The sequence below is a fragment of the Brachyhypopomus gauderio genome, chromosome 2, assembly GCF_052324685.1.
Source record: "Brachyhypopomus gauderio isolate BG-103 chromosome 2, BGAUD_0.2, whole genome shotgun sequence".
Classification (NCBI taxonomy): Eukaryota; Metazoa; Chordata; class Actinopteri; order Gymnotiformes; family Hypopomidae; genus Brachyhypopomus; species Brachyhypopomus gauderio.
The window spans coordinates 18,656,366-18,681,130 of NC_135212.1; the positions used below are offsets into that span (position 1 = coordinate 18,656,366).

A 24,765-nucleotide genomic window follows, 5' to 3' on the forward strand; every position below is an offset into this window, starting at 1 on the left:
TATTTATCACATTGCAGATATCCTGATCCATGTCCAACTGGAATCTCATGAACACCCTCAGCTAAAATCACTAAATATTATTGATTATATTTCATATATAACTTCAGTCAGTATCAGCAAACTGGTGTAATGTTCTACAACTGTAACGACTGGTTTTTGAGAATGCCAAAATTGAGGCATTGCTTTTTTGTGCAAACACAAGACAACAAGGATTGACTCAAACAAAGACGAGCAACAAGCACAACCAACTGCAAACTTTAATGAGACTAATGACAGAGACGGATAAACATATGCACATAGAACAATGTCCAAAGGAAATACATATATGGACATAAACGGGTGCAGATTAAACATACATATGCCCGAAGGGAGGGGTTTGGCAATTGGCTATGTCACCTGCTCCAACTGAACATTGTAGTCTAGAGAAATGTATATGCCATTGTTGGAAAGCCAGTTGCATTAGTCACTTAATATAATGAAAATTATGGTAAAACTGCTATGTGTGCATTTGTAGCCGTAGGAATATTTTTGAGTATCTGAATGTCTATTTTTTTTATGAACTTCACCAAGCTTTGTTTTACAATCTCAATGTTAAGTTAAAACTTTAAAAGAAAAAAAGGTTTTTGTATATGGTTCCTTTTGGGGGTTCCCCCCTTGTTTGTTTTATGTGGGGCGGCAATTAGTGCGACACACGTCTGAACTATCCGGTGCTTTCGCGGCAAAATCGCCAGTAGCATTGTGAATGCTGAACTGGTAAGCAGGTGTTTTGCGCTCTCCCGTAAATTTCAAAATTTAAAGGTGTAGAAACGTATCTTTTGAGTAAGTTTAAGAGATAAACTACGCTGTGAGAAGTTATATCGCTAGTTGCCTCTCTTTCTAAACTCTTAAGTTAAACCGAGTTAGACGATGCTTTTAACATTGGAGTCGAGTCATCCATTGTTTTATGCCTCGTGCAGGCGGGAGAGAGAGCGAGGGAGAAGCAGAGCCTGTGTGTGTGTGTGCGCGCGCGTGCTGATTCTGCCCCATGTCTCACTCAGGTATGTTTTCCTGTTGAGAAAAATTGAAAAATTTGGAACTTTTTACAATATGTTTGTATTGTGACTGTGTATTAGCACTGCTGGTTTATATTAGTAAGTTATATATTTGGCCTTTTCTCCTTTCGGCTGTATATGTATTAAAAAAGAAAAACGCCAGTAGCATTGTGAATGCTGAACTGGCGGGAAAGAGAGTGAGGGAGAAGCAGAGCCTGTGTGTGCGCGTGCGCGTGCTGATTCTGCCCCATGTCTCACTCAGAGAGAAGCATCGTGGACACTGAATCGAATAAACAATGCAGAGTACCGTATCCCAGTGTGTTGTGTGACTTCTTCGCCTGCCCGGAGCCCATCGTCCGGTTAATGTCTGCTACACATTTACCATACATTTCTGTCATTAACCTCATATCATCATCAGTTGTGTACACACATGTGTACACAGGTCTACCTGAGAATACCTGAGTCTACAAACCTCACTTTTTTACTAGAAAAATGTGAATGGATTTGACCATGTACATTGATATCGGTCAATAAACCTCTGATCAAGAAACCAAATCTTGATTCAATTGTACTATCTAATTATAGACCCATTTCGAACATATAATTTATATCCAAGATCATAGAAAAAGCTTCAATCTGGATTTAGGCCCCACCACAGTACTGAAACAGCCCTATAGACCATAAGGTGAACATCGAAAAGTCCTTCAGAAAAGAAATTCCGCTCCGCGCTCTCCGTACCAAACACGCTTCAGCTCATAAAAAGAATGAGTTATGTTGAGGTTTAAAAAAAAGTTTCGCAGCTCAAAATACTGTACTTTTTTGTTCGCAGCGTTTAATGGAAGGACTAGTGCCTGGCAAGGTGTATGTACATATTCGGCAGGCGTAATAACACTTTGCAGGCTTCCCACGGGTCCTTGAAATCCTTTAAAGTTTGTGAATTTGAAAAAATAAGTTCAAGGCCCTGGAAAGTTTTTGAAAACAGGCATAAAAGACAGCCGTCCTTGAAGGTCCTTGAATATTTTGAGGGGTTTGAAATTTCATATGGATGAAGACCGCACTCAAGGAATAATAGGGCAAAGTTGGTAGGAAGTCAATATTTACAAAAGATTGCTATGAAAAAGATTGTCATAATGTTTTAAATTTCTCATCCTTTGTTGAAAAATATGATCTGATATGATAGTTATTATAAAGATTTTAAGAAAGTCTGCAAAGTGATTCCTTTAGCATTAATTCAATTAATCAAAAATGTAATTTTATATTCAGAGTTGAATGAATGAGATTCTTTAAAGAAACATCCTAATACAAATTATAAAACCACAATGGCTTGTCAAATGGCCCATATCTTCTAAAGTAAAAGAGACTCATTTCAAAATAATAAATAAGATATATCCTGTAGCCATGTTTCTTGAAAGAAGATTTAAACTTGATGTGGATTCATGTGCCTTTTGTAAGTCAGATGAATTCCAGGAGCATTAGTTTTTTCATGTCAATATTCACAAAGTTTTTGCATGGACACTAGAAACTCAATTAATCTCAAACTTAACATTCTTTCTTTTGATACTATTTTACTTTATGCGGAAAACTTAAGTTCGGATTTCTCTGATGCCATAAATGTAGTCGTACTTTTAGCAAAATATCACATTCACTACAGCAGTGGTTCCCAAAGTGGGGGGCGCGCCCCCTAGGTGGGGCGCGGAGCTATTGCAGGGGGGGCGCGGAGCTTGAAAGTAAAACGTGCACATGTGTCAATATTAGGGATGCACCGATTCCGATATTAATATCTGAAAAAATTCTAGATCGGGTATCGGGGACAATGTGACCGATCCATAAAAACAGATCTATTCACTCTAATTATATGCTTGTATTGCTTGCTTTTCGGAGTTAGTTCAACCCTAATACTCGCGCTGGTGGTATTCCACTTAGTCCGTTTATTTGCTGGTTGACCAAAATAAACCTGGGCTCCAGCAATACTTCACTGTTCATACATGAACTGGTGAGTTGTCCAAAGCTCATTTAATGCGTTACTTACAGAAATAAATTAAAGAGCAGTGGTCTGACTCGGTCTACGGCGGAAAGCTAAAAAAACAATATTCCATACGCACGCTCAACTCGCTCCCTTAAAGAGACAGTACACATATTTCTGGCCGTTACATGCTTTGTGCTCTGCGTGATGTCTGCGCTTGCAAACTAGCCGCATATGTATTGCTGTTTCTCTTATTTCATCTCCTTATTTATTTTAAATTACATTTAGAATTCTTGAACCATTTAAAATGTTTCTTGCAGTTAATTTTTTTCATGTTTGACCAAAGTTGTGAACCTATTGTTTTTGTAAGTTTTCAACACATCCCTAGTCAATATGGGGGGGGGGGGGGGGGGGGGGGGGGGGGGGGGGGGGGGGGTGTAGGGGGGGCGCAAAAATATTCTCATCTACTAAAGGGGGGCACGGCAGAAAAAGTTTGGGAACCACTGCACTACAGTAAGTGGAATGGTTAAAAGCCTTCTTTTCTCTTTATGATCGAATTAATTAAGAATCATTAAGTAGATTAAAAAACTTGGAAAATGCAAGAATCATCTCACACCAAATTTCTCTAATCTAATCTCATATGGCTTTGCTCCTCTGTTTTATGTATGTACTGTATGTGTATATGCATATGTGTATTATTGTTATTATTATTTGTCTACTGTCAACGTGTCAGCACAAGTTCATTTAAAATGATATTGATTCTACAGGGCCTATGCTGACTTACTTTGCAAAAGTTTGGTCATTCTCCTGTAGAGAAATTTGTTTGTTTTTTCAGCACCGAAAGCTAGTGTTTCCTGTATGTAGTTAACGTATGTGTAGCCGCTTTACGTGAATGTCACCTTCTCACAGGTACACTGCTTAATTGCCAGACATGTTGTGTGTGAATTAAGTTTTCGTTTAATCAGTGCTTAACGTCATGCACAGACAGTGATGTCAGTAACGCGTTACTTAGTAATGTAAGTAACTAATCTGACCACTTTTTTCGGTAACGAGTAATATAACGCGCTACTTTTTCCAGTGCAGTAATCAGATTAAAGTTACTTATCCACCTAACTGTGTTACTGTTTTTATTTTCCCTAGTAAAAATATATATATTTGCTTTCTTCTTGGCTCAGTTCTACTTTTGCGTCTGACCTGCACCCTGTGAGAGCGCGAGCACGTTTTACTAGTCATTTTTTGCAGTGTCCTCCCGTAACGATATGTGGTAGTGTAAAGAAACACCCCTCAAAAACAGGGGAAGGAACATTTACCTGACGAATTTTAATGTTGCACTGTGTTCCACGTTTGAAAAGTGCTGGAATTTTGACTAATGTAGCCTACTTTAAATTGCTTGAAATTGTAATGGTATTTCGTTTCACAAGTAGCTGTCTGACTGAACAGTTCACTTGTATTACGTTTACAAATAAATGTACAAATAATACTGCGCAGCTACACAAACGTAATGTCAGGAGATACTGTAGCGACTACTACTGCTCACGGTGAATTCACTAACGGACACTTGGCCACTCAAGGAGTCTGGCCCCTTAAGTGACACTGGGGGGGTGGGGCCTGCGCGCACCAGGGTTGCGTTATCAATAAAGCCATCACTGTGCACAGAACATTTCAGGATGCATGGCTTGAAATGGCATTCCGTCTTTTGAATTTGCATTGAATTAACATTGTTTTTTGACAACATATTCAGGGGTAACAGTAGGTAAATGGTGCCAGGTGCAGTCCTTGAATTTGAGGAAGTTGGTCCTGGAAAGTCATTGAAAGGTCCTTGAATTTGATGTTAACCGAGGTGTGGGAACCCTGACTTTGGCTCGCGAGAGGTGCCACAGTTGACATGTCATCAGAATGGATGAATCGGATAGCTGGTATGTCAGCTGAGCTAGTAAACAGAAGCAGCCATCGTAGTAGCAGCGCATTCGTCCAGCAGTACCGAAGAAGAGGAAATCTTGTCCGAAAGTGTAAAAAAAAAAAAGAAATCTTCGAAACTTAAGGTTTGTTACATGCATATATCGTCTGTTAAGCATGAGGAAATACAGAATTTCACCAGCACAAGGTGGAATACTTATCGAAATAGTCTTTGGCAGTGGCTAGAGTTGAGGGGCGAGTGCAGAGACGTAGCAGAAAGTTTCAAACACTGTCTTGAATTGGATTTTGTAGAAATTCCCGATGATGCGGCTTTTCATCCCACATGCTACCGGAGGTTTATTGACAAGCGAGAGATTGAAAGAACTAAATGGCATCTCGTGCGAGAAACAGAGAGGGGAGATGACCAACAGTACCCCCAAACTAGCCAGGCTATCCCTGTTTCAACTATTGATATTATATCGCGATCGATTCTTAGTATTGACTTGTGACTCCCGCGGTAGACCAACTCAAAATTAGCCCAAAAAAACCGCACCCCGCAAACCCAGAATTTTTACCCACGGCTGGATTTTCAAACAAGCCCAATTTGGCGTGAAAACCACGAACCTGGCAACTCTGATTGGGACTACTCCGACCTGGAAACTTCGGTCCAGATCAAGCCTGTCCATCTCAAGCTCTGGCCCCGTTCTTCCTGCCATCTGCATAATTTGCAAGAAAGGCTGCAAATTTGTCATCAGATGCCAAAAAGAAGCTTTGACAAAAACACAGACTTTAACTGCAGGTAAGACTGGGTATCCAGTCCCACCAGGATTGCGCGGGCCTTTTTTGTGATTGTTGCGGGCTAAAATGTTTGATGTTGCGGGTGTTTTTCAAAAAAATTACGATGGAATTTGCGGTGTGTTTTTGCTTTTTTGTGAGTACATTACAATAGGGAGTAAATGTTGTATGGTTTCCTCTATTTAGTAGTCCATTTTAATGATCTATTTACCTATTTATTCAGGGTTGCCAACTTTTCAAGATCGCTTGAAGTGAGATTTGAACCTGGAGGGGGTGGCGAACATTAATTGTTGAGGGGGGGGGGGGGGGGGGGTAGCGAACGTAAGTTGTTACCGGGCGGCCTGTAAAATGGACACAAATTAAGTATTATATCGAGATCGATCGCCAGTGGTTGGCGCCAGAGAGAACTAGTAACTCGTAGATATGGATCAGAGATAAATAAACTTTATCTCTGACTTTAAACTTTATCTCAGTTTAAAGTTTAAACTTATAAACTTTATCTCAGACCCTCGCCGCTTGCGTGAGCTGCAGTGACTTCGCGGGCTACCGTTGCATTGTGGAGAATGTAGTGTTTGTGCGTGCAAAACACCATTGGGCGGCTGTGGCCTGCGGGCCGGTTCTAATAGTAATTAAATATCATCCAGCGGGCCATATATAATCAATTCGCGGGTCGGATCTGGACAGTTTATCCCCGCTTTCATGTAGTGTACCGGGATACTGCTTTTCCCGATCTTTTTGCCGTTATTTTCGTCGCTCATGCTGCTTTCAGTCTGCTCCTCTTGAACGTATATACGGAAGTAAGGCGGGAGTTTGTCGACGTCACATCAAGACGACATCAGTGATTGGTCAAATTTGCGGGAAAGTTGCGGTGATTGGCTGAAGTTGCAACACCGCCCTGAATTCGCGGGGTTTGCTTGAAGTTGCGTTGCAGTTGCAAATCGCAACATCGCGACTTTCTGGAGGGTCTGGGTATCACCCTCACCCCCCACCACACAGTAGGTAGTGTATGCAAATGCATCCCATCCCCCAACACACATACACACACACAGATGTTGGGAAAAGTTGAATGACTATGTAGCCTACACTGCTACACAATCCTTGTATTTGTCTAATTCTAATATCAGTGTATGTCTGAATTGCCATAATGTGTTGTGCATGTGTGTGAAATTACTTTCCAATACATAACTATGCCTATAATACCCCCCACCCCCCCCAGTGTTTTAGATCTTTCATATAGAATGAAGCATACTTTGACTTTAATGGGGTACTGGGTATGTTTGTATAAATGTCATAGCATGCCTGATGTTAATATGCCACTGAATACCTGTTTAGAATTGTGGCTCCTCAGCCTGATGCCCTGTCTGGTCAACACACTGCTTTACAGCATCAAGCCCATCCCCCGGTCCATTCCCCCACCCCCCACTGTCCTGGCTGTGCTGTACATCTGTGTGCACAAGAAATCCTTTTTTTGGGTGCAGCACCTAGCACAATTTTTACAACACCACACCACCAGGAAAAAGCCTGCAGGTATTAACCTAGTGTAACACTTGTGACCTCTCCTTACATTTCAGCAGTAGCAGGAAACTCCTTCAGTTGTTTTTTTCATCTTGACTGGAGTCCATATGTGGAAAATCCAGTGGATTGGACTTAATTTAGAAAGGCGCACACCTGTCTATAAGACCCCATACTGTCACAGTACAAGCTCTTCCCAGCACCCTTGGTCATGCCAATGACCCCGGTGTGATTCCTCCCTCTACAGTAGGCAACAAGGAAGGAGGGAGGTCAGAGGGGTTTCTATGGGGACACCAGCCCCAGTTCTGGTCTTGGTGGAGTTTAACATCGGGAGATGTCAACTGAGCACTCCAGGACGTCTCCGGCCCTCGTTATGGGGGGGTTCAGTGCTCTGGGATCAGGGAGACTCCAGATGCACTGTATATATATATATATCATAACATGTTTCATCACACTGTTACCAACTGTCACGGTGTCTTGGTCCAGCCACTAAGGGACACTCCCACTGCCACACACACACACACACACACACAGACACACACACTTCTCTTAGTTAACCCCTAGCACCTGTTATTCACTGATTTCCCCTCTCATACCTCACCATTTAAGACCTGCTGGTCCTGCAGATGCCTGTCCTGCAGTGATGTTTGAGAAGCTCTTTCTGCTGTTCTTACTGCTGTTCTGCTCAGGTCGTGACAGTGTTTGTGTTTTACATTTTGCATGGAGAAAAAATACTTCATAACAAACACCACCCCTCTCGCTCCCTCATCAGTTATGTAACGAATTGATCAGACGGAGAGGCATCCAACTGTGGAGGTATATCGCTTTTATTCAAACAAATCACATGCACAAAATACGACCGATAGACAACTAATATCAAGGTCTGTATCAATAGTGTCTTCTTGGGGTAGTTGGGTCGGTCCAGGGTCATAACAGAAAAGCATAGTCCAGAAGGTACAGAAGGGCTAGGCAGGAGACGAGGTCTGGGGAGCAAGCTAGGGTCAGAACACGGGAGATCAAACAGGCAATAGAAACGCTCAGTATGCGACATGTGTTGGCAATACTTCGCGACTAGGAAGTGGTAGGAGGGTGTATAAGTATGACTGAGAGGGAGCGTGGTGATGAGTGACAGGTGAGGCTGGTTAAGGGAAGATCAGGTGTTATTCCTAACACCTTACAACCTGATTATTTAAAAGAAAAAAATGTATTTGAAAAAATGTCATATATACTGTATATTAGGCCATATGAATTCCTGGCAATGGTTATCTCAGAGCTGTATTTTACATTTAATGATGTTATTGTATCATTTTCACTTTATGAAACATGTACTTCCTTTATTAGTGTCATATCTTGTATAATTTTTTTAACTGTATGTGATATTGCTATTTTTATTATTACAGCGAGTCCCCGCTTAACGATGGGGTTAGAGACTGAAAAGACCACCAAGTTTTCGTCGTTAAGCGTGACCCTAGATTTAGATACACTTTGATCATAAATACAGTATATAAAAAAAACTAACAATGCTCTTGTGCACGCATACAGCGTGAGAAAGAGCGATTGCCGAGATAGCTGCGGTGGAGGCTGCGCTGCCTCAGCTTATTGTACACAATACTCCACAACATTCCACTGTGCTGCCACTGCTCCTCTGCGCACCGCGCGAAAAAATTTAAAGTCGGTCATAACTTTGTGCCTGGTGCACTGTGACACTCATAAAGAACTGCTAGCAGAAATAAGACTGTTATGGTTTTCAAACATTATTGGTCTAGTAATTTTCACAATGTCATATTTTAAAGTTCATTGCAGCAATGTAAAATGATATACCGATTCTCTTATTGCGAGTTTACGAAAAAAAAAAATTTCCAAAATCTTGAACAAAATTATGTTATACCTTTTTATTTTTTGTCTTGGATAAAAGTGTATGCCAAATGAATACATATAAATGTAAATATTAAATGACAATAGACACTGAAACACAAATCAGCAGAAAAAACAACAAAATTCCAAAATAAATGGTCAGTCAATGAATGCAAATTTTTTTTTTACCCAGTTATCAGAATTAATTGTAATCTAATTTTGTCATGTAAACTGTGCAAAATGGAATCTACATAGACTAGTACACAAAAAATAGGTCAAATATTTACTTTGGTTTTTGAAGATAATAAACATTCAGTCCCGGGAGGAAGGTGCCCTCGGATTGGACATCACAGATGACATCATCATCTTGTTTGTGCTTTAAAAGCTGTGTGAATTGTGTTACTTGCCATGACTTTACTGCCCTGTTGAAGGTGAATTGGTCACCGAAACCGGTAGGCATTGATACGGCAGGTCCATTTTTCAATAAAGGACCTTTTACTCTACCTTTTCACTCTGGGTGTGTTGCCTGTTACCACTGTTTTCATTGCTGACTCTTTTGTCCACGGAGCACCACCCACACATCATTGATGAACACTCTTAGCACCTGAGCACCTGTCCTACTGCTTTGCTGAATAAACATTCAATGCTGATAAGGTATAAGTTGTCCAGTGTGAGCATCCAGTCAATTTGCTACAATGCAGAATTCAGGGTATGGAGTGTGTCTTGTTGACAATTCTATCAAAATAATACACAAGGTGATATAGTAGCTGTAAATCAAGTAAACAATTGATGATCAATTCTAAAGTAATTTGAACATTCCTTCTATATTTTCCAAACTAGTAGCATCACCTCTAAATGAGTTGCCCTGTTTCACACTTAGATACTAGGATTTCAATGGCAGCATAATTGCAGAGGAATAAATACCGTGTTGTGTTTTAGTTACTTTGTGCCATCACCCAGACAAAAAGTCTTTTGTTTCCTGAACTGGCTGAATGGTATGTCTTATTTTTGACACAGCTATATTTAAGAACTGCATTGCATTTGTTATATAACAGTGGTCATGATGTCTATTTGAAGACTTTGCTACCGTGTGTGTGTGTGTTTATGTATAATGTTTATATTTATTATACATGCTATTATAAATGCATGCTATTTAAGTCTTCTTTTTTTGTTGGTATAATTACCCATTGCTGTAATATTTAAAAAGTATTGGGCTTTTTTGGCATGAAATATGACAACATAAATATGTCTCATGATTTGAGGTTCTTATGAACCGTTGCATATACCGGTATATCTATTGTAGTAGACATTTTTATGGATCTTCGCATACCTGTGAAGGAAGGGTACATTGTTAAAACAAGCAAATTTACTTAAATATATAAGCAATATTTTAAAAATTAAGGTACGGTGCACTTAAATATTAACACGGTTTTACTATTTTTGTATATCATAATTGTGACGTGGGAGGCGGCAGACGGACGAGACACAGATCCGCTGGTTTACACACGGTCACTTCTTTTATTTAGTACACAGATATTGTGCAATAGCGCACGAGTAACATTTAACGGACACGGCAACGTGTAGACTCAGACAACGACGAGCACAGGACACTGCGCGAACGACAAACCACATAAGCCCCACATGATTACGAGACGAGCCACAGGTGAGACAGATTATCGCAAGACATAACAGCACCCACGGAGATCCACAGACGCAGACTAGAGGACGTAGACGATGTAGACACACGCCCAAAAGGGAGGGGCCGGGGTCCTCAACGTGACAGACGCAGATTATCACTCTGTCTCCTGTGAAACTACAAGTCCTTTTTGAAAGGGATTGAGATTTGTACTTCAGTAAGATTTGATTCTGAATAAGTGCAGTATTGTAACATTAAAGAGTCTGGAGCAAAGGTACCAGGAGTTGGGGGTTTTGTGGAATCCTCAACGTCCTTCATTTGAACGTGTGCAGTTTGCTATCTTATTGTTGAAATTTTGGTTCCTTTTCTTTTCTCAAAAATTTAGATCTTACTTAAAAAGCTACAATTTTATTCTCAAAATATTATGATTTTTATCTCATATAATTTCTGACCTGATGTATAAAATGATAATTTCTTACCTGATAAACAACATCTTGTAAGTTACAAGCTGTGAGAAAAAAATCAATAAAATATCATGTGTAAAGCCACTGGGAGTTGTAGCTCTGCACATGAGTTCAAGGCAAAATTCAATGCCACATATTTTGTGAGAAAAGCCTTTTAAATTGAAAGTTATTCTGAAAAAAGTGCAGACTTACTTTCGTCATAACTGTCAGAGGAATCTTCCCACTCTAAGCAACTGTTCAGACTTCAGATAATAATTTGGATTAAATAAGAATGTAACATTGTAATTTGACAATTGTATTTTTTACAATTTAATTAACTTTGGAAAGCTGGTTAACTGTGTCAAGGGGATTCACTACAATATAGCTTACCTTGGCACATTTTGCACTTCATCTGTAGGGGAAAGTTCTTCTAAAAAGATCATTAGAAAAAAAGATTGAAGTCATTACTCAAGTCTATTAGAGTAACACAGTTGCACTTTAAAAAAAAGATTTTTATTAGTGGTGTCAATTCCAGGTTCCGCGATTAAGTCATCACCAGGATTTTGCTCAAGCTTGCTAGATTTCCTAATTAGCAATCCAGGTAAAATTAGTGGAATCAACACAATCCAGGAAGCCTGAGCCAAATCCTGGTGAGGACTTTTAATCGCGGAACCTGGAATTGACACCTCTAATTTTTATTCATTTCAAGGTGCAATATATCGAAACATAAGTAACTACAAAGATAAGCAATCATCACCTTCATGCTGAATATCAAATCCTCTTGATTCACTCCCAGGTTGCAATGATCTGGTTTAGAGAAACAAGTCAGCACCATTTAAAACACAAAAATAAAAAAGGGTTATCACAAACCACACAAAAACAAACAAAATCTAACCTTTCAATTGTGCATCTGTAGCAGACTGTTGAAGAAAAACAATAAAATAAAATGAAACAAACATTTTAATAATTGTTAAAGATGTAAAATGTATGACCAACACCCAAAGCTACTATTAAAAACTATACTAGCACTACATCATGTGTGTGTGTGTGTCTACGTTTACTTACCTTGACCTTTAATCACGGCCCAAATTCCCAGAAACAAAATGAGACACGGCAGCAAAGCAGAGGTCACCAACACAATTCTTATTGTGTCACTTGAGCCTTCTGTCAATTGAAGCAGTGATACCCTTAATACCTCATGCAACACCACACTACTGTTAAACTATAAGAAGTAACATCTTAGCTTTTACTTTGTTGATAGCTATTATCTAACAGTCAGTTTGATTAAAGTATTTCGGTTTGATTCTCATGATACACTCTCACGAAAATCAGAAAGCCCACATTTCTGTGTACCGTACTCTGTGCATTTTTGTGTTGACCCAGCTCTTACCAATAACATGGAGGTGAGCTTCATTATTCCCCTGCATCATGTCAGGAATAGGCCATATATCAGATGACAGGAAACAGATATATGTTCCAGCATCATGCATCTTGACTTTTTTTAGGGTAAAAATGGCCTCCTTCTTCTCTGTATCCCAAATGTTCACCTGAATAACAGTTCCATTCTTGCATAGATAGGCATAAATATTCCTCATGTCCTGCCAGCTGTCCAGGACAAGTGAAGATGTACACCTGAGTTCAACATCACCTCCCTCCATCATGCTCGCCTTAGGCCAGGATATGTTTGCAGGAACGGAAGAATCTGTGCATGTGTGAAAACATTCATGCAACACTTTTAATGTCTCCTTAAGCACTTATAATACATTTAATAACATTTTATCATACTCAAACAATTTTGCACGATTATAGACAATACCAATACTTATGTTTATAGCAAATGTCTATAGATTTGCTGTATGGTTCCTTACCACCTGCTGTCAGCTCCTTGCTATGTTGTGTTTTATTTTCACTGGGTGGAAATATCCTATAACAGTGCTGCAAGCTCATTTTATATATATATATATATTAGTGGTGGGACTTTAACGCGTTAATTTCGATTAATTAATTACAGGAAAATTAACGCACTAAAAATATTAACGCATTTTAACGCATGAGACACTTTTGCACCGTGGAATGTTTCCCCGTGCACGAGTTCCAGACATACAGAGTATATGGACGCACAATAAGATGAGCATGATGCAGATGACTGAAGAGGCTACGCTGGTGGATGGGAAATTTAAATTTTATGTAGGAAGGAGTTCGCTTATCACGGGAGCACTTCCACCCTTCGTTACCACACCAACGCAAAACATGTTGGGGCTAACGCGCAGGTCAGTAATGATCACTTAGCCACTTAGCTGCTAATTGTATTCCTAGTACGATATGGTGAACAAACGTCCGTATTTTCCGGGACATGTCCGTATTTCACATCCTGTCCCGGGCGTCGCGGGTTTTTTTTAAGTGAGGAAATGTCCTGGGGTGAGTTTATAACTTTTGTTTCTTTAGGAAATTTGGAGGAAATCTGAATAATACACACCATCTGAAAGACTGTGGGTTGCACTGGAGTCTTCTTAAGAAAGGACATGGACTTCTGAGCATGTAGCATTCTCCTTTTGCTGCCTTAAAATTTGTGCAGACATTGTGTGTCTGGCTGTTCAAAGTGGGTGGAGCAGTCACAGTATCTGCGTGTGTGTGAGCGTCACATGTCCTCCCCCAGAAGGAGGGGCTGCAGGAAGAGCCCAGCTGTACCCAGGATGCACACCAGAATAAAAACCCACAGAAAGATTCTGTCGATCACCATTTGCTTTGAGCATGCAGAAGACCACTTATAGGCACTATGGAGATCCCTGTGGCAGAGGCCTGGAAAATTAAAGAAAAATATACCATCTAAAATGGTATTAAAAAACATCTTCTGATTAACTTCAATTCTTCCAATATCCTGAGCAAAACTTCCAAAATTAAACAACATTTTTGGTCAGAATTTCCAGTGTTCTGAACTGTTTTTTGCACTCATCTATTGGTCTATGTAGTAGACTGGTGGAAAAATAAACAAGATGTTGAAGTTTATGATTATGTTCATTGATTCATTCATCATTCAAACTTAAATTAATATTTCTCATGTTAAATACTGAAATGCGATTAAAATGCGATTAATTTCGATTAATTAATTACAAAGCTTCCGATTAATTCGATTAATTTTTTTGATCGCGTCCCACCCCTAATATATATATATATATATATATATATATATATATATATATATATATATATATATATATATATATATATATATATATATATATAAAGGTCATTACAGACCTTGTGAAGTGATCAGCTGTACACCAAAGTCTGTATATATGTCCTATATACTTTTCAACAACAAAACATTTAAATGGATTCTAATAAAATAATGCCAATATATTGATTAATCAGAATATGTTTTAACATTAATAGTACGATGATCGCAGAATATTACTAGCAAATAAAGGCCTGCGAGATGTTTTTGTCACAAAGTATACTACTATAATGGTGGTGACAGCAAAAAGCTTCAAACAGTAGTTACAAATATATTAGGTATTCAGCATTCAGACATATTCAGCATTCAGACTGCCCAAAGAAATTTACAAATGGACTTTGGAGAAACACTTGAAACAGTGGATAAGTCATTCATAATGTTCTGAACATGTGAAATATAGCATAGATGATAAACATCTTATGAATCAATATTATTGCACTTCTAATGCATTGTGGATACTGTATAATATAATCACCATGCTATAAAGAACGGTACCTGAATGTCATTAAAACACTTTCCCAAATATCTTTGGTAGAGTATAATCCGCCATCTTATATTGCATTTTAGAATGCTCGCTTAGCCTAATTTATGTGATCTGGTAAAGCGAATTAAAAACAAATAAATGAGCAATTAGTTTAAAGAAGTGCTACACTGCTTACCGTCCACAGTAATAAGAACATTAGCAGAATGACCCTTCACGTCTTTGGCATTGTACTTCTGTTCTGAGTAGACACAACTGTAATGGCCTGAGTAATTCTTTGTGATGCTGTCGATATGAAACATAACGTCTAGACAGGTTGACTCTTGGATGAGCATGACTTGGCCGTCCTTGCACAGGTAGAAATATGCTTTTCCTGATTGTTCCTTTAAACCAAAAAGGCTACATTTGATTGTCAGCCTGCCTCCTTCTTTGAAGTTGTTATTAGCATAAATCTTTGCTGGATGCATGTTTTCACCTGTGATGGGAAACATAATAATGCCACAGTGACTCCAGACAGGTAATGTGATTTCTTACTTTTATTGTAATACAAATGCACCTTAATACCCCATTCATTCATCCCTACCTTGACCCTGAGTTATCCAGACCCAAATTGCTGTTAAATGAAACCAGACATCATACAATCACTCTGAATTCCTAATCAAGCTCAATCATTCATGTATTTTTACGTCATGTAGACATGTAAGTGTCACTTACATAAGATAAGCATGAAGCAAAGCATCTTCGAGGTTGAACTAAAGACGTCTGCTGTCTTCGTCTTTGTCCTGAAGTCTGAAAGAACTCACAAGGCTGTTAGCACAAAGCTAACTCGTCATCCCGTTACCATCCGCAGGCATGCAGTGTAAAAATGTCACATTATGAGTGACAATTTTACATGTTTAGAATCTTCCTAAATGTGTATATTTTTCCAACTGTCCCTTTAAAAACATTTTATAATTTTATTGTATATTACCACATTTACATACCATCAAATTCATCATAACAGTAGTTGTATTTTATTTGTTCATTTTTACATTTACTGAGTTGTATATACACATAGGCCTACTTCATACCTCTGTTATTTTCTTATTGTGTTAGTTTGCTTGTTTGGAACTACACAGTGCATCAAACACTCTTTCAGGAGTGACCTAATTTGTCTAATGGATTGGTGTTGTATGCTTATTAAATTTGTAAGTACAAGATTTGCTTGTCCTCTGGTAATCACTCAGTTGCCATTCAAGTGATAAAATGAAATGATCTAAACAATTATTTTACCTCATAAACGGTTCAATACTCAAATATAATTTCTCAGTCTTAGGTCTGAAACCAAAAGGTAAGACTTTTTTATGCTCTGCTAATTATTCAACTAGTAAAAGCGAGCACTTGAGTTTATTCTGATCCAGCATGGTGTACCACAAGACAGGCTAATGCTGTTCTTCTTGTCCGTGGTTACTTTTACAACAAGGTGCGCATCAAACCATGCACATGGGAACATGCGTTTAAATGCTAGACGACCGTTTTACTGTTAGATCTGTAACCGACGATCAAAAACCACGTCCTGTAAGTGCCATGTCATTTTCACGGCACACAACTAATAATAGCACAGTACATTATGAAACTGTGAAAAGAATAAATGGATGGTACTTGCTTACTCTATCCACTGGAGGGCATTGTCCTCAAAGTTCCGGCAAAAATATATATATAAATTATATATTATATTTAGTGAAACAATTATATAATATTTAATGTAGGGTCGCATAAACCTTTGTTGTGACAAAAGTTGATTGACTGGTAAACTTGAAGCTGTTTTTATTTGTTTTAAAAAATGGTCACCCATACATTGCATTTAATAACAGATCTTCAGGAACTACATCAAAATTCTATAAAACGCTATGACATTTCAGTAGTGATGAGTCACTTTATAGCTATTCTTAAAGAACTTTATAAGCATGACACATTTAAATAACTTTTGTTTCTTTAGGAAATTTGGAGGAAATCTGAATAATACACACCATCTGAAAGACTGTGGGTTGCACTGGAGTCTTCTTAAGAAAGGACATGGACTTCTGAGCATGTAGCATTCTCCTTTTGCTGCCTTAAAATTTGTGCAGACATTGTGTGTCTGGCTGTTCAAAGTGGGTGGAGCAGTCACAGTATCTGCGTGTGTGTGAGCGTCACATGTCCTCCCCCAGAAGGAGGGGCTGCAGGAAGAGCCCAGCTGTACCCAGGATGCACACCAGAATAAAAACCCACAGAAAGATTCTGTCGATCACCATGGCAACGTATTTCCAATCATCCTGGACCTTGAACAGGTAAAGCAAAATAGTGCCATGGTTTGTATAAAAAAGTCACCAGGTTGAAAGTATTGTCACTCAATAAGTTCACTTAAAAAGTACGGGAACACCACTGACATAAACAAATTACCCATAGGAAATATTTTACATTCGGTGACATTGTCACTTGTTAAAAACTCTCTTACCTCTTTGGCTTCATTCTGTAGCTTCATATTCTCTGCAATATACTTAACACTCTCTATAGCGTCCCGGATCTCTGGTGAGAGCACAGAGAGTGTCAAAAGTCCTCCATCCAAAGACTCCGAGCTTGAACAAGGGCTGTTTTTCCCCCCTGTCCCTCCAACTGCCCCCAGACTCCCCACCCCTGCCCCTGAACCGCCTGCACATCCATCTGTGGGCAGTTTGTAGGAGCATTGCCTCGAGCAGCAGTTACACCTCCCCTCTCGGCACAGAAACCCCGAGCCTGTCTTGGCACCGTCGCCCAGGGTGTTGAGCTCCGTGCTGAGGAAGAACGGGGAACGTGGTGGCAGCCCCCCTGGGAGGCTCTGCTGTTTGATGAGATTCTGGGGGAGGTAAGTAGGAGCGTGCAGGGCGCATGCCCGAACTGGGCCTCCGGAGGCAGGTTGCCTCTCTGGGTCTCGCTCCGGCCTGGTCATGAACATGACCCTGGGGAGGAAGCCCAGGAACACGCTACGCACCCAGCACGGCATGGTGTGCGTCTTAGGCGTCCGGTAATGCACATTGAGCACGAAGACCGTGATGACGATGGAGAGGGTGACGAAGATCATGGTGAAGAGGAGGTACTCGCCGATCAGAGGGATGACGAGGGAGGTGGACGGGATGGTCTCGGTGATGACCAGGAGGAAGACGGTGAGGGAGAGGAGGACGGAGATGCAGAGGGTCACTTTCTCGCCGCAGTCCGACGGCAGGTAGAAGACCAAGACCGTCAAGAATGAGATGAGGAGGCAGGGGATGATCATGTTGATGGTGTAGAACAGAGGCAGGCGACGGATATAGAGAGAGTAGGTGATGTCGGTGTAGATCTCCTCACAGCAGTTGTACTTGATGTCATGCTTGTAACCTGGAGCATCGATTATCATCCACTCCCCACTTTCCCAGAAGTCCTTAAGGTTGATTGTGGTACCGATCAGTACCAGATCAATCTTGGCCTTGTCATAAGTCCACGACCCAAACTTCATGGTGCAGTTCTGGTAGTCGAAGGGAAAGTAGGTGACATCGATCTTGCAGGAGCTTTTGAAGATGGCTGGTGGGATCCATGTCACATCTCCATTGTAGCGAAGAAGTGCTTTGGTTTTATCATCCACCTGGAAGTCTCCCACTGCACTGTAGTTCAGAATTAAACAAGGGTTAGGAATGAAGGACACGAGGCATTATATATGAGCACTGTGAGCAGTTATTCTAGGCATCATTAAATGAGTCAGTAAGATTCACGAAAAGTTGTTGTTTATTGCATTACTTGTTGTACAGCACAATGTCTGGCTTCCAAATCCTGTTGGAAGGTACACGGATAAATTCCACCCCTCCATAAGCCTTGGGATCCCATCTGAGTTTATAGTCATTCCATATCTATGGAAAATGGAAATATTACATATGAATGCTAATTAACATTCAATAGCTAAACTACACAGCAATAAAACCAACACTCAGTGTGCACGGCCTTTCATTTACATCTGACAGACACTCTTCTTGTGCATATTCATAAGTATAACAGAAGGTGCGTTTGCTGGGAATCAAACCCATGACCTTGGTGGGACAAAACATCCTTGGCCTGCCTGCTCTAGCAGCTAGAAGTACAATTTGGATTTCTTTAGGAAATCCCGCTTGTTTAGCCCGACAGCTTTTAGACATTTGTAGTATGAAATTCTTTTTAACATGTGCACAGGCCTGAAGTCTGTTTCGCTAGCACAACACAACATTAGTGTCTGATTTACGAATTAATATTTAGACATCAGACAGAGCGTTGTGCTGTTTACTTCTGATGTTATTCTGATGCATATCAAAGACTCTGACCACCATTCCTTCTCAAAGCCCTGAAAGCAGACAGACAGTCTCCGTCATCAAGGAGAGAACAGGTCGCAGAAATGGCGAATGACAGTGTAAGACAGACAGCTCGCATGTTTGATCCAACTCTCTCTGAACACGTTCTGCAGTTTAAAAGCATCATTTGGATCTATGCCCTTTTTCATCTTGTCTCATTTTGCTTGATGACTTGCTTTATTAGTAGGCTGAATCGTGTCATTTTGGATAGACCAGGGACCAATTTCCCAGGGCCTCACAAAGCAGGACACAAAGCAGATACACGTGACAGGATATAATGGCTTTAGCCGACTCAGTGTAATGAAAAAAAGATTTCATAGATGATATGGATATGTTAAACAGACCGAGTAGTGAAGCATCTTCAAAATTATATCACGAGTCCAGTTATACTGACTTACTAATACTGCCCATCCACAATCACGTCTATGTTTGTCTATAAAACAACTCCGTGTCTTTTTAAGACATTTCCGCTTCATCCGCTTCATCTTCACAAAATATCAAATATCAAATAAATCTGTTTAGTTGTATTTGCAGTATTTTGCGTGTTACGTGTTCATGGTGCTAAACGGAACCGTTACTGCCATCAATTTACATGGTAAACTGTCATTCCTTGTAGGCAAACAAAATCAACATCACATGCAAGTGTAAGTGAAATGATTTAAAGAAATGTACTGCACAGCACAGTTGTGAAGGACACCCCAAACTAGCACAAAACATACAAGAGGCTTCAAAATAATAATAAAAAACCCTTAGACATTATACTCCATTAGAACAAAGTTAGCCTTTTCATATCGTATCCTTTCCGCAAACCTTGTGACTAAAACATTACCCACTTTATCTACTTCATGCCATGCCCGCAGCTTCCAACCTGCCTCCAGTGGACTACATTTCCCATAATCCTATGAGGATTATATTATATCTATGCTTGGTTACTTGGTTTCTGCTCTTCTGCCTGTCCCTTGTCTGTACAGTTTGCCTGTTTGTTTGTATCTGCTGGTATTGACCTTCGCCTCTGCACCTTCCAGTCCCTTTATATGGATATCTATGTCTAGTGCAAAAGAATGTAATCAAAAACATTTACAATAATCACCTTAACGGGCAGCATCTGGTTGCATTAACCTTTTGACCTCTCACACTAAACAGATGGTAGCCTACTGATGGTTTACCTAGTATATACAATGATAATGACCAGACTGAAATCTAGAAGAGAGTGCATATACTATTAAACATATAGGTGCATATATTATTTAGCATTTTAAACTAAACTTAAAGAAGGGAAGTAAAAACTGCACATTCAATTCCTGTGTGTGTGTGTGTGTGTGTGTGTGTGTGTGTGTGTGTGTGTGTGTGTGTGTGGGTGTGTGAGGGAGGGAGAGAATGAGCACACCAAAGAGAGAATCATATGTAAATTTTCAAAATAATTAATTCTGAATTTGTATTTGTCACATACATTTAAAAAATCTCATTGGGTAATTTCTATTCTGAGTGACCATTGGTTGTCTGAAATATTAATCTCATCTAATTCAGCAATTTTCTTTCAGAGCTCATCACAGTGTTCAGCCATTGGCCTCCCTCTGCAAAAATATGATAATGCAGTGACAGTCCGCAGTGTTGGAGCTAATGGTTTGGCACTTGCAATGACCTTGTGAACTCCTCTCATGGGTGAAAGAGATGAAAACTTACGTGCCGCAGCCACAGATTGGTCTCCATAATCTGGTTGACCTCATCCTGTTTAAAAGGGAGTCGGGGGAGGGGGGAGGGTGGGGGTAGAGAGAGGTAAACAGGTAGACATTGTGGGACCACAACACTTGCCCTAAATGAATATTTCAGAGCACAGAAAAAAGTAGCTGTCAAAAGCCATCCGTCTGCAGGTGTGGGCCCGAGGAAGGCAGCCGTGTCCCTGATCCGTCCCTGAGCAGCCCCCCAGAAGGTCTGGGGCGCCGGTGGAGTGGAACGGCCACCTGAGCCTTGGCGCCTAAAGGCGATGCCAGTCTGCACCGCAGGACCTCTGGGCTGCCAGGACCGCGTGCTAAACCAGCCGCTGATGGGATGCCGCAGATCGACAGAAGAGATGGAGCGATCTGAGCGTCCGCGCCGAGGGGACGTCTAAAGACGCGAGGATTCCCACTGATACACAGACACAAGTCGTGCTTGGTACTGATACGAGCACTTGACCTCGTCGATCTCACATCGACCCGTCCTGCTTCCTCGGAGGAGGGATGGACAAGAAGCCCATCGCGCCAGCGTAAGTTAGTGGATGGCGCGCTAACTTCATTCGCAGACTCCCAAAGGTTTCCTATGTGCGTGATTTAGATAGCAGGACCAAAGGTCTTCAAAGACTCATTTTTAAAGGAAAGGTGCTGTAGAGCTCAGACCTAAAAGATGATGCACTGAATAGATTTAATAGTTCTGAATGAGGACAAACATTTCATAGCCTGTAAAAGAATGCTTACTGCTTTCCGTACGACAGTTTTTTAACATCAGAGAGGTATGAATAGGAGGAGAACATCCAAACATTTAGATCAGGATAGAACAAGACATGTCAAAGACACACACGGTGGGGTGGTGTAAAATGAAAGCCACATAGAGCTGTTGATGAAGCACTGTTTACTTGCCGTAGTAGGGCTGGGACAAGGGCCTGTCAAAACTCCCAAAGCTTCTGTCTGATGGAGAGTCACGTTCCCCTTTTCCAGTCATCTTGGATTGCAATAAGCAGCATATATTCTCACCCAAAGCTACATTGTGTATAGCCGCACTCCTCTGGCCAAAGTGCCGATTGAGCATCAGAGTAATCATCATTAAACACCAAACCAGACAGATCGGGAGCATGAGAAAGAAGCAAATTAATGCCTTCAGCTGCAGATGTTGTTCCAGAATAATTACAGAATAAATCCACGTAATTACATTCACTTTCAGCAATTGTGGTGCTGTGACAAGGGCATATTAAAGTGGCATTTGATAAGATTAGACAGGCTGACATTGGCGTGGTTTTCAACAACACTATGTGTCTCCGGCTGAAGTCTGTTAGAACAATCTTGTGCAGTTAAAGCTGATGGAAAAACTGCAGTATTGTTCATAAGCTACCGCAGGGCCACACACATCACCAAACTCTATCACAAAATCTGATTTTGTGGCTTCTGTGCCCATATATGAATATTGATGTAATTTCATTTGCCACATTACAGTAATTTTTTCTTCTTATGGTCATTAAATAACATTATTTGACCCTGAGCTTAGTCTTTTTGAAAACACCAGTTCACTCTCTTCTTTTCTTCTCTAGCCTTTTGTCTCACTGAAATGAATCTTACACTCAATGATAAGTATGTTATAATTTACTGAGCAGTCAATACACTGCAAAAATCTTCCAAAAACCATCTAATAAGTGACAGACAGACAGACAGACAGATAGATAGATAGACAGGTAACGATGGAGAAGGTAAAGAGAGTGATATGGTTTATTGGCAACACTACAAGATGGATACTGCTGAAGATACAATGAGATGCTAAAGTGAGACAGTGAGACTACATGCTGAAGAGAGACAGTGAGACTACATGCTGTAGTGAGACAGTGGAACTACATGCTGAAGTTAGACAGTGAGACTACATGCTGTAGTGAGACAGTGGAACTACATGCTGAAGAGAGACAGTGAGGCTACATGTGGAAGAGAGACAGTGAGACTACACGTGGAAGAGACACAGTGAGGCCGAAAACAAGACATGAGAAACATACATTTCCTCCTTCTGGCCAGTCATACATTAATTCATGGCCACTGATTCACTGAGTCTTATCTGAAGCAGGAAGAGGACCAGGTACTCTCCCCCTAAGCTCACTGTCTTTAGGGCTGATTCAGACTGGCTGGCGTGTGCTTGAACAGAGTGCTGTGCTACTGAAGATGGAGCCTATATCCCTTTTCTCACTTTTTGAGTCTGTGGATAAAAACGTGTGTGAGCTCACAGAATGTGAGGCACACAAAGTTATAAAATGCGTAAAACGTGCACAAAATATATCTACTTTGTCTTACAAACACACACATCCACACACACACACACACACACACACACACACACACACACACACACACACACACACACACACACACATACACACACACACACACACACACACACACACTATTGCTAATTACTGTGTTTTCATCTAGCTTTACGGAGGCATGCTGCCAGACAAGCTGCTCACTGAGTGATTTGTCTTCCTGGCAGAGTCCAGCCCTCTTTAATACATGCACCACTGTGTGAACGAAGCCACCATAGTAGCCCACAGCACACCGCTGGTTGGTTATACCACTTACCACTTTAACCAGCTGGGACATTGACACCTCAAACTGGACTATCACCGGGTCCGAAACATTCTCCACTGGTCTGATGTACTGGTTGTATTTGAAGAAGATTGTGGAAAACAACCTGTGCTCTGCCTCAGAACATGTTCCTCCTGAAAAAGTGCAGGTGAATGAAAGAAATTATTTTATAACCCTTCAGCAGAGCTTTGCAACTTCACATGTTACATAAGGTAGTGATGCTGATTTATATTTCTTATTTTTTTGGCATCAAAATGCTAAGAGTGAATTCTCCTTGAGAAAACCACATATAATTTATAATTATCATAAATTAAATATGTTGATAGTAAAACCGAAACATTGACATCCGCAGGTATGACCACTTGCATACATATTATTCACTCATTCCATACAAATTTCAATGAAAATAAAATCTCCAAAATCTCGTGTTTTTCAAAGTAGTTCCCTTAATATGACAGTACAGTTTCCTTTAGTGTCAAAGCTACGTGAGTGCCATTCGGTGACCTTTAGCTAAACCGTCTGAACATCAGAGTAATTCTCGTTAAACTGTCCCGGTTGGGAAGAGAGTGAGAATAAAAGCACATGCTTGCATCCACAAACGTTGAGGCTTGCAGGTTCAGGGTAGCGCACCATATAATCACATTTACTTTCAGCAGTTGCGCTGCTGAGACAAGGTCATGCTTAATTAGCATTTTAAATATCAGGCCGTCACTTGCAATCTTTAAGTAACACATCAGTTTCCGCTTGAGCTCATTTATAGCATCCACGCAGACCGGCGGTTTAACTAACGACCATCTGCATCTAAATCAATATTTGAGGAACATGTGTCAAAAATACATGCTACAGCTTTTCCACTTCAATCGTACAAATATGAATATTATTGTAGCCAAATGCAATACAAAATTCAAAATGTAGCTTTCATATTCCCTGTATTTTCAAGACAGTTGTTGTCACATGGACTGTGAAGGTTAAGCAGACTATCATGTCTTCAACAGCTGTTGTTTATGTTTATAACCAGCAACAAGTAGCACAAAATCCAGTTGCTTCTTTTTTAAAAACCATATTCATCTCCTTCAAGGTACTTACCTTGAAAAAATAAAACAAGGCTGTAGCAGGCGAGGACCGCGCGGGAAACTGTTGCATTCATTGTTAAGTCTGAAGAATTCTCGAGATATTAATCCATAAATCGTGTTTCGAAGACGAAGATAACTACAGCGCACGGAAAGTAAGCACTCCTGTGGGATGTTGAACGCGAAA

At 40.3% G+C, this 24,765-nt stretch overlaps 2 protein-coding genes and 1 long non-coding RNA gene across 4 annotated transcripts; 1 reads left to right on the top strand and 2 right to left on the bottom strand.

Moving 5' to 3' along the window:
* Positions 1–704: 704 nt before the first annotated feature.
* LOC143508800 (uncharacterized) lies at positions 705–3,292 on the top strand. The gene is made up of 3 exons (XR_013129479.1): positions 705–753; positions 957–1,037; positions 1,294–3,292. It is a non-coding gene; the product is annotated as an uncharacterized LOC143508800 (long non-coding RNA).
* A 5,942-nt stretch (positions 3,293–9,234) lies between these two features.
* LOC143490935 (uncharacterized) lies at positions 9,235–16,485 on the bottom strand. Of its 2 annotated transcripts, XM_076989524.1 has the most exons (11): positions 15,561–16,485; positions 15,430–15,459; positions 15,025–15,321; positions 12,521–12,832; positions 12,196–12,294; positions 12,026–12,050; positions 11,888–11,937; positions 11,521–11,560; positions 11,344–11,393; positions 11,167–11,195; positions 9,235–10,381 (listed from the first exon to the last, which is right to left on the bottom strand). In XM_076989524.1, the coding sequence occupies exons 1-11, from the start codon at positions 15,583–15,585 to the stop codon at positions 10,364–10,366; spliced, it is 975 nt and encodes a 324-aa protein (XP_076845639.1). In that variant the 5' UTR covers positions 15,586–16,485; the 3' UTR covers positions 9,235–10,363. The 2 variants fall into 2 exon arrangements, with proteins under 2 accessions (XP_076845639.1, XP_076845628.1); XM_076989513.1 differs by having other exon boundaries at positions 9,235–11,195.
* Positions 16,486–16,518: 33 nt separating this feature from the next.
* On the bottom strand, positions 16,519–24,765 carry chrna3 (cholinergic receptor, nicotinic, alpha 3). Its single transcript, XM_076989505.1, has 6 exons — positions 24,595–24,765; positions 23,503–23,642; positions 20,879–20,923; positions 18,615–18,724; positions 17,323–18,481; positions 16,519–17,146 (listed from the first exon to the last, which is right to left on the bottom strand). Exons 1-6 carry the CDS (start codon positions 24,653–24,655, stop codon positions 17,018–17,020), a joined length of 1,644 nt encoding a protein of 547 aa, XP_076845620.1. The 5' UTR covers positions 24,656–24,765; the 3' UTR covers positions 16,519–17,017.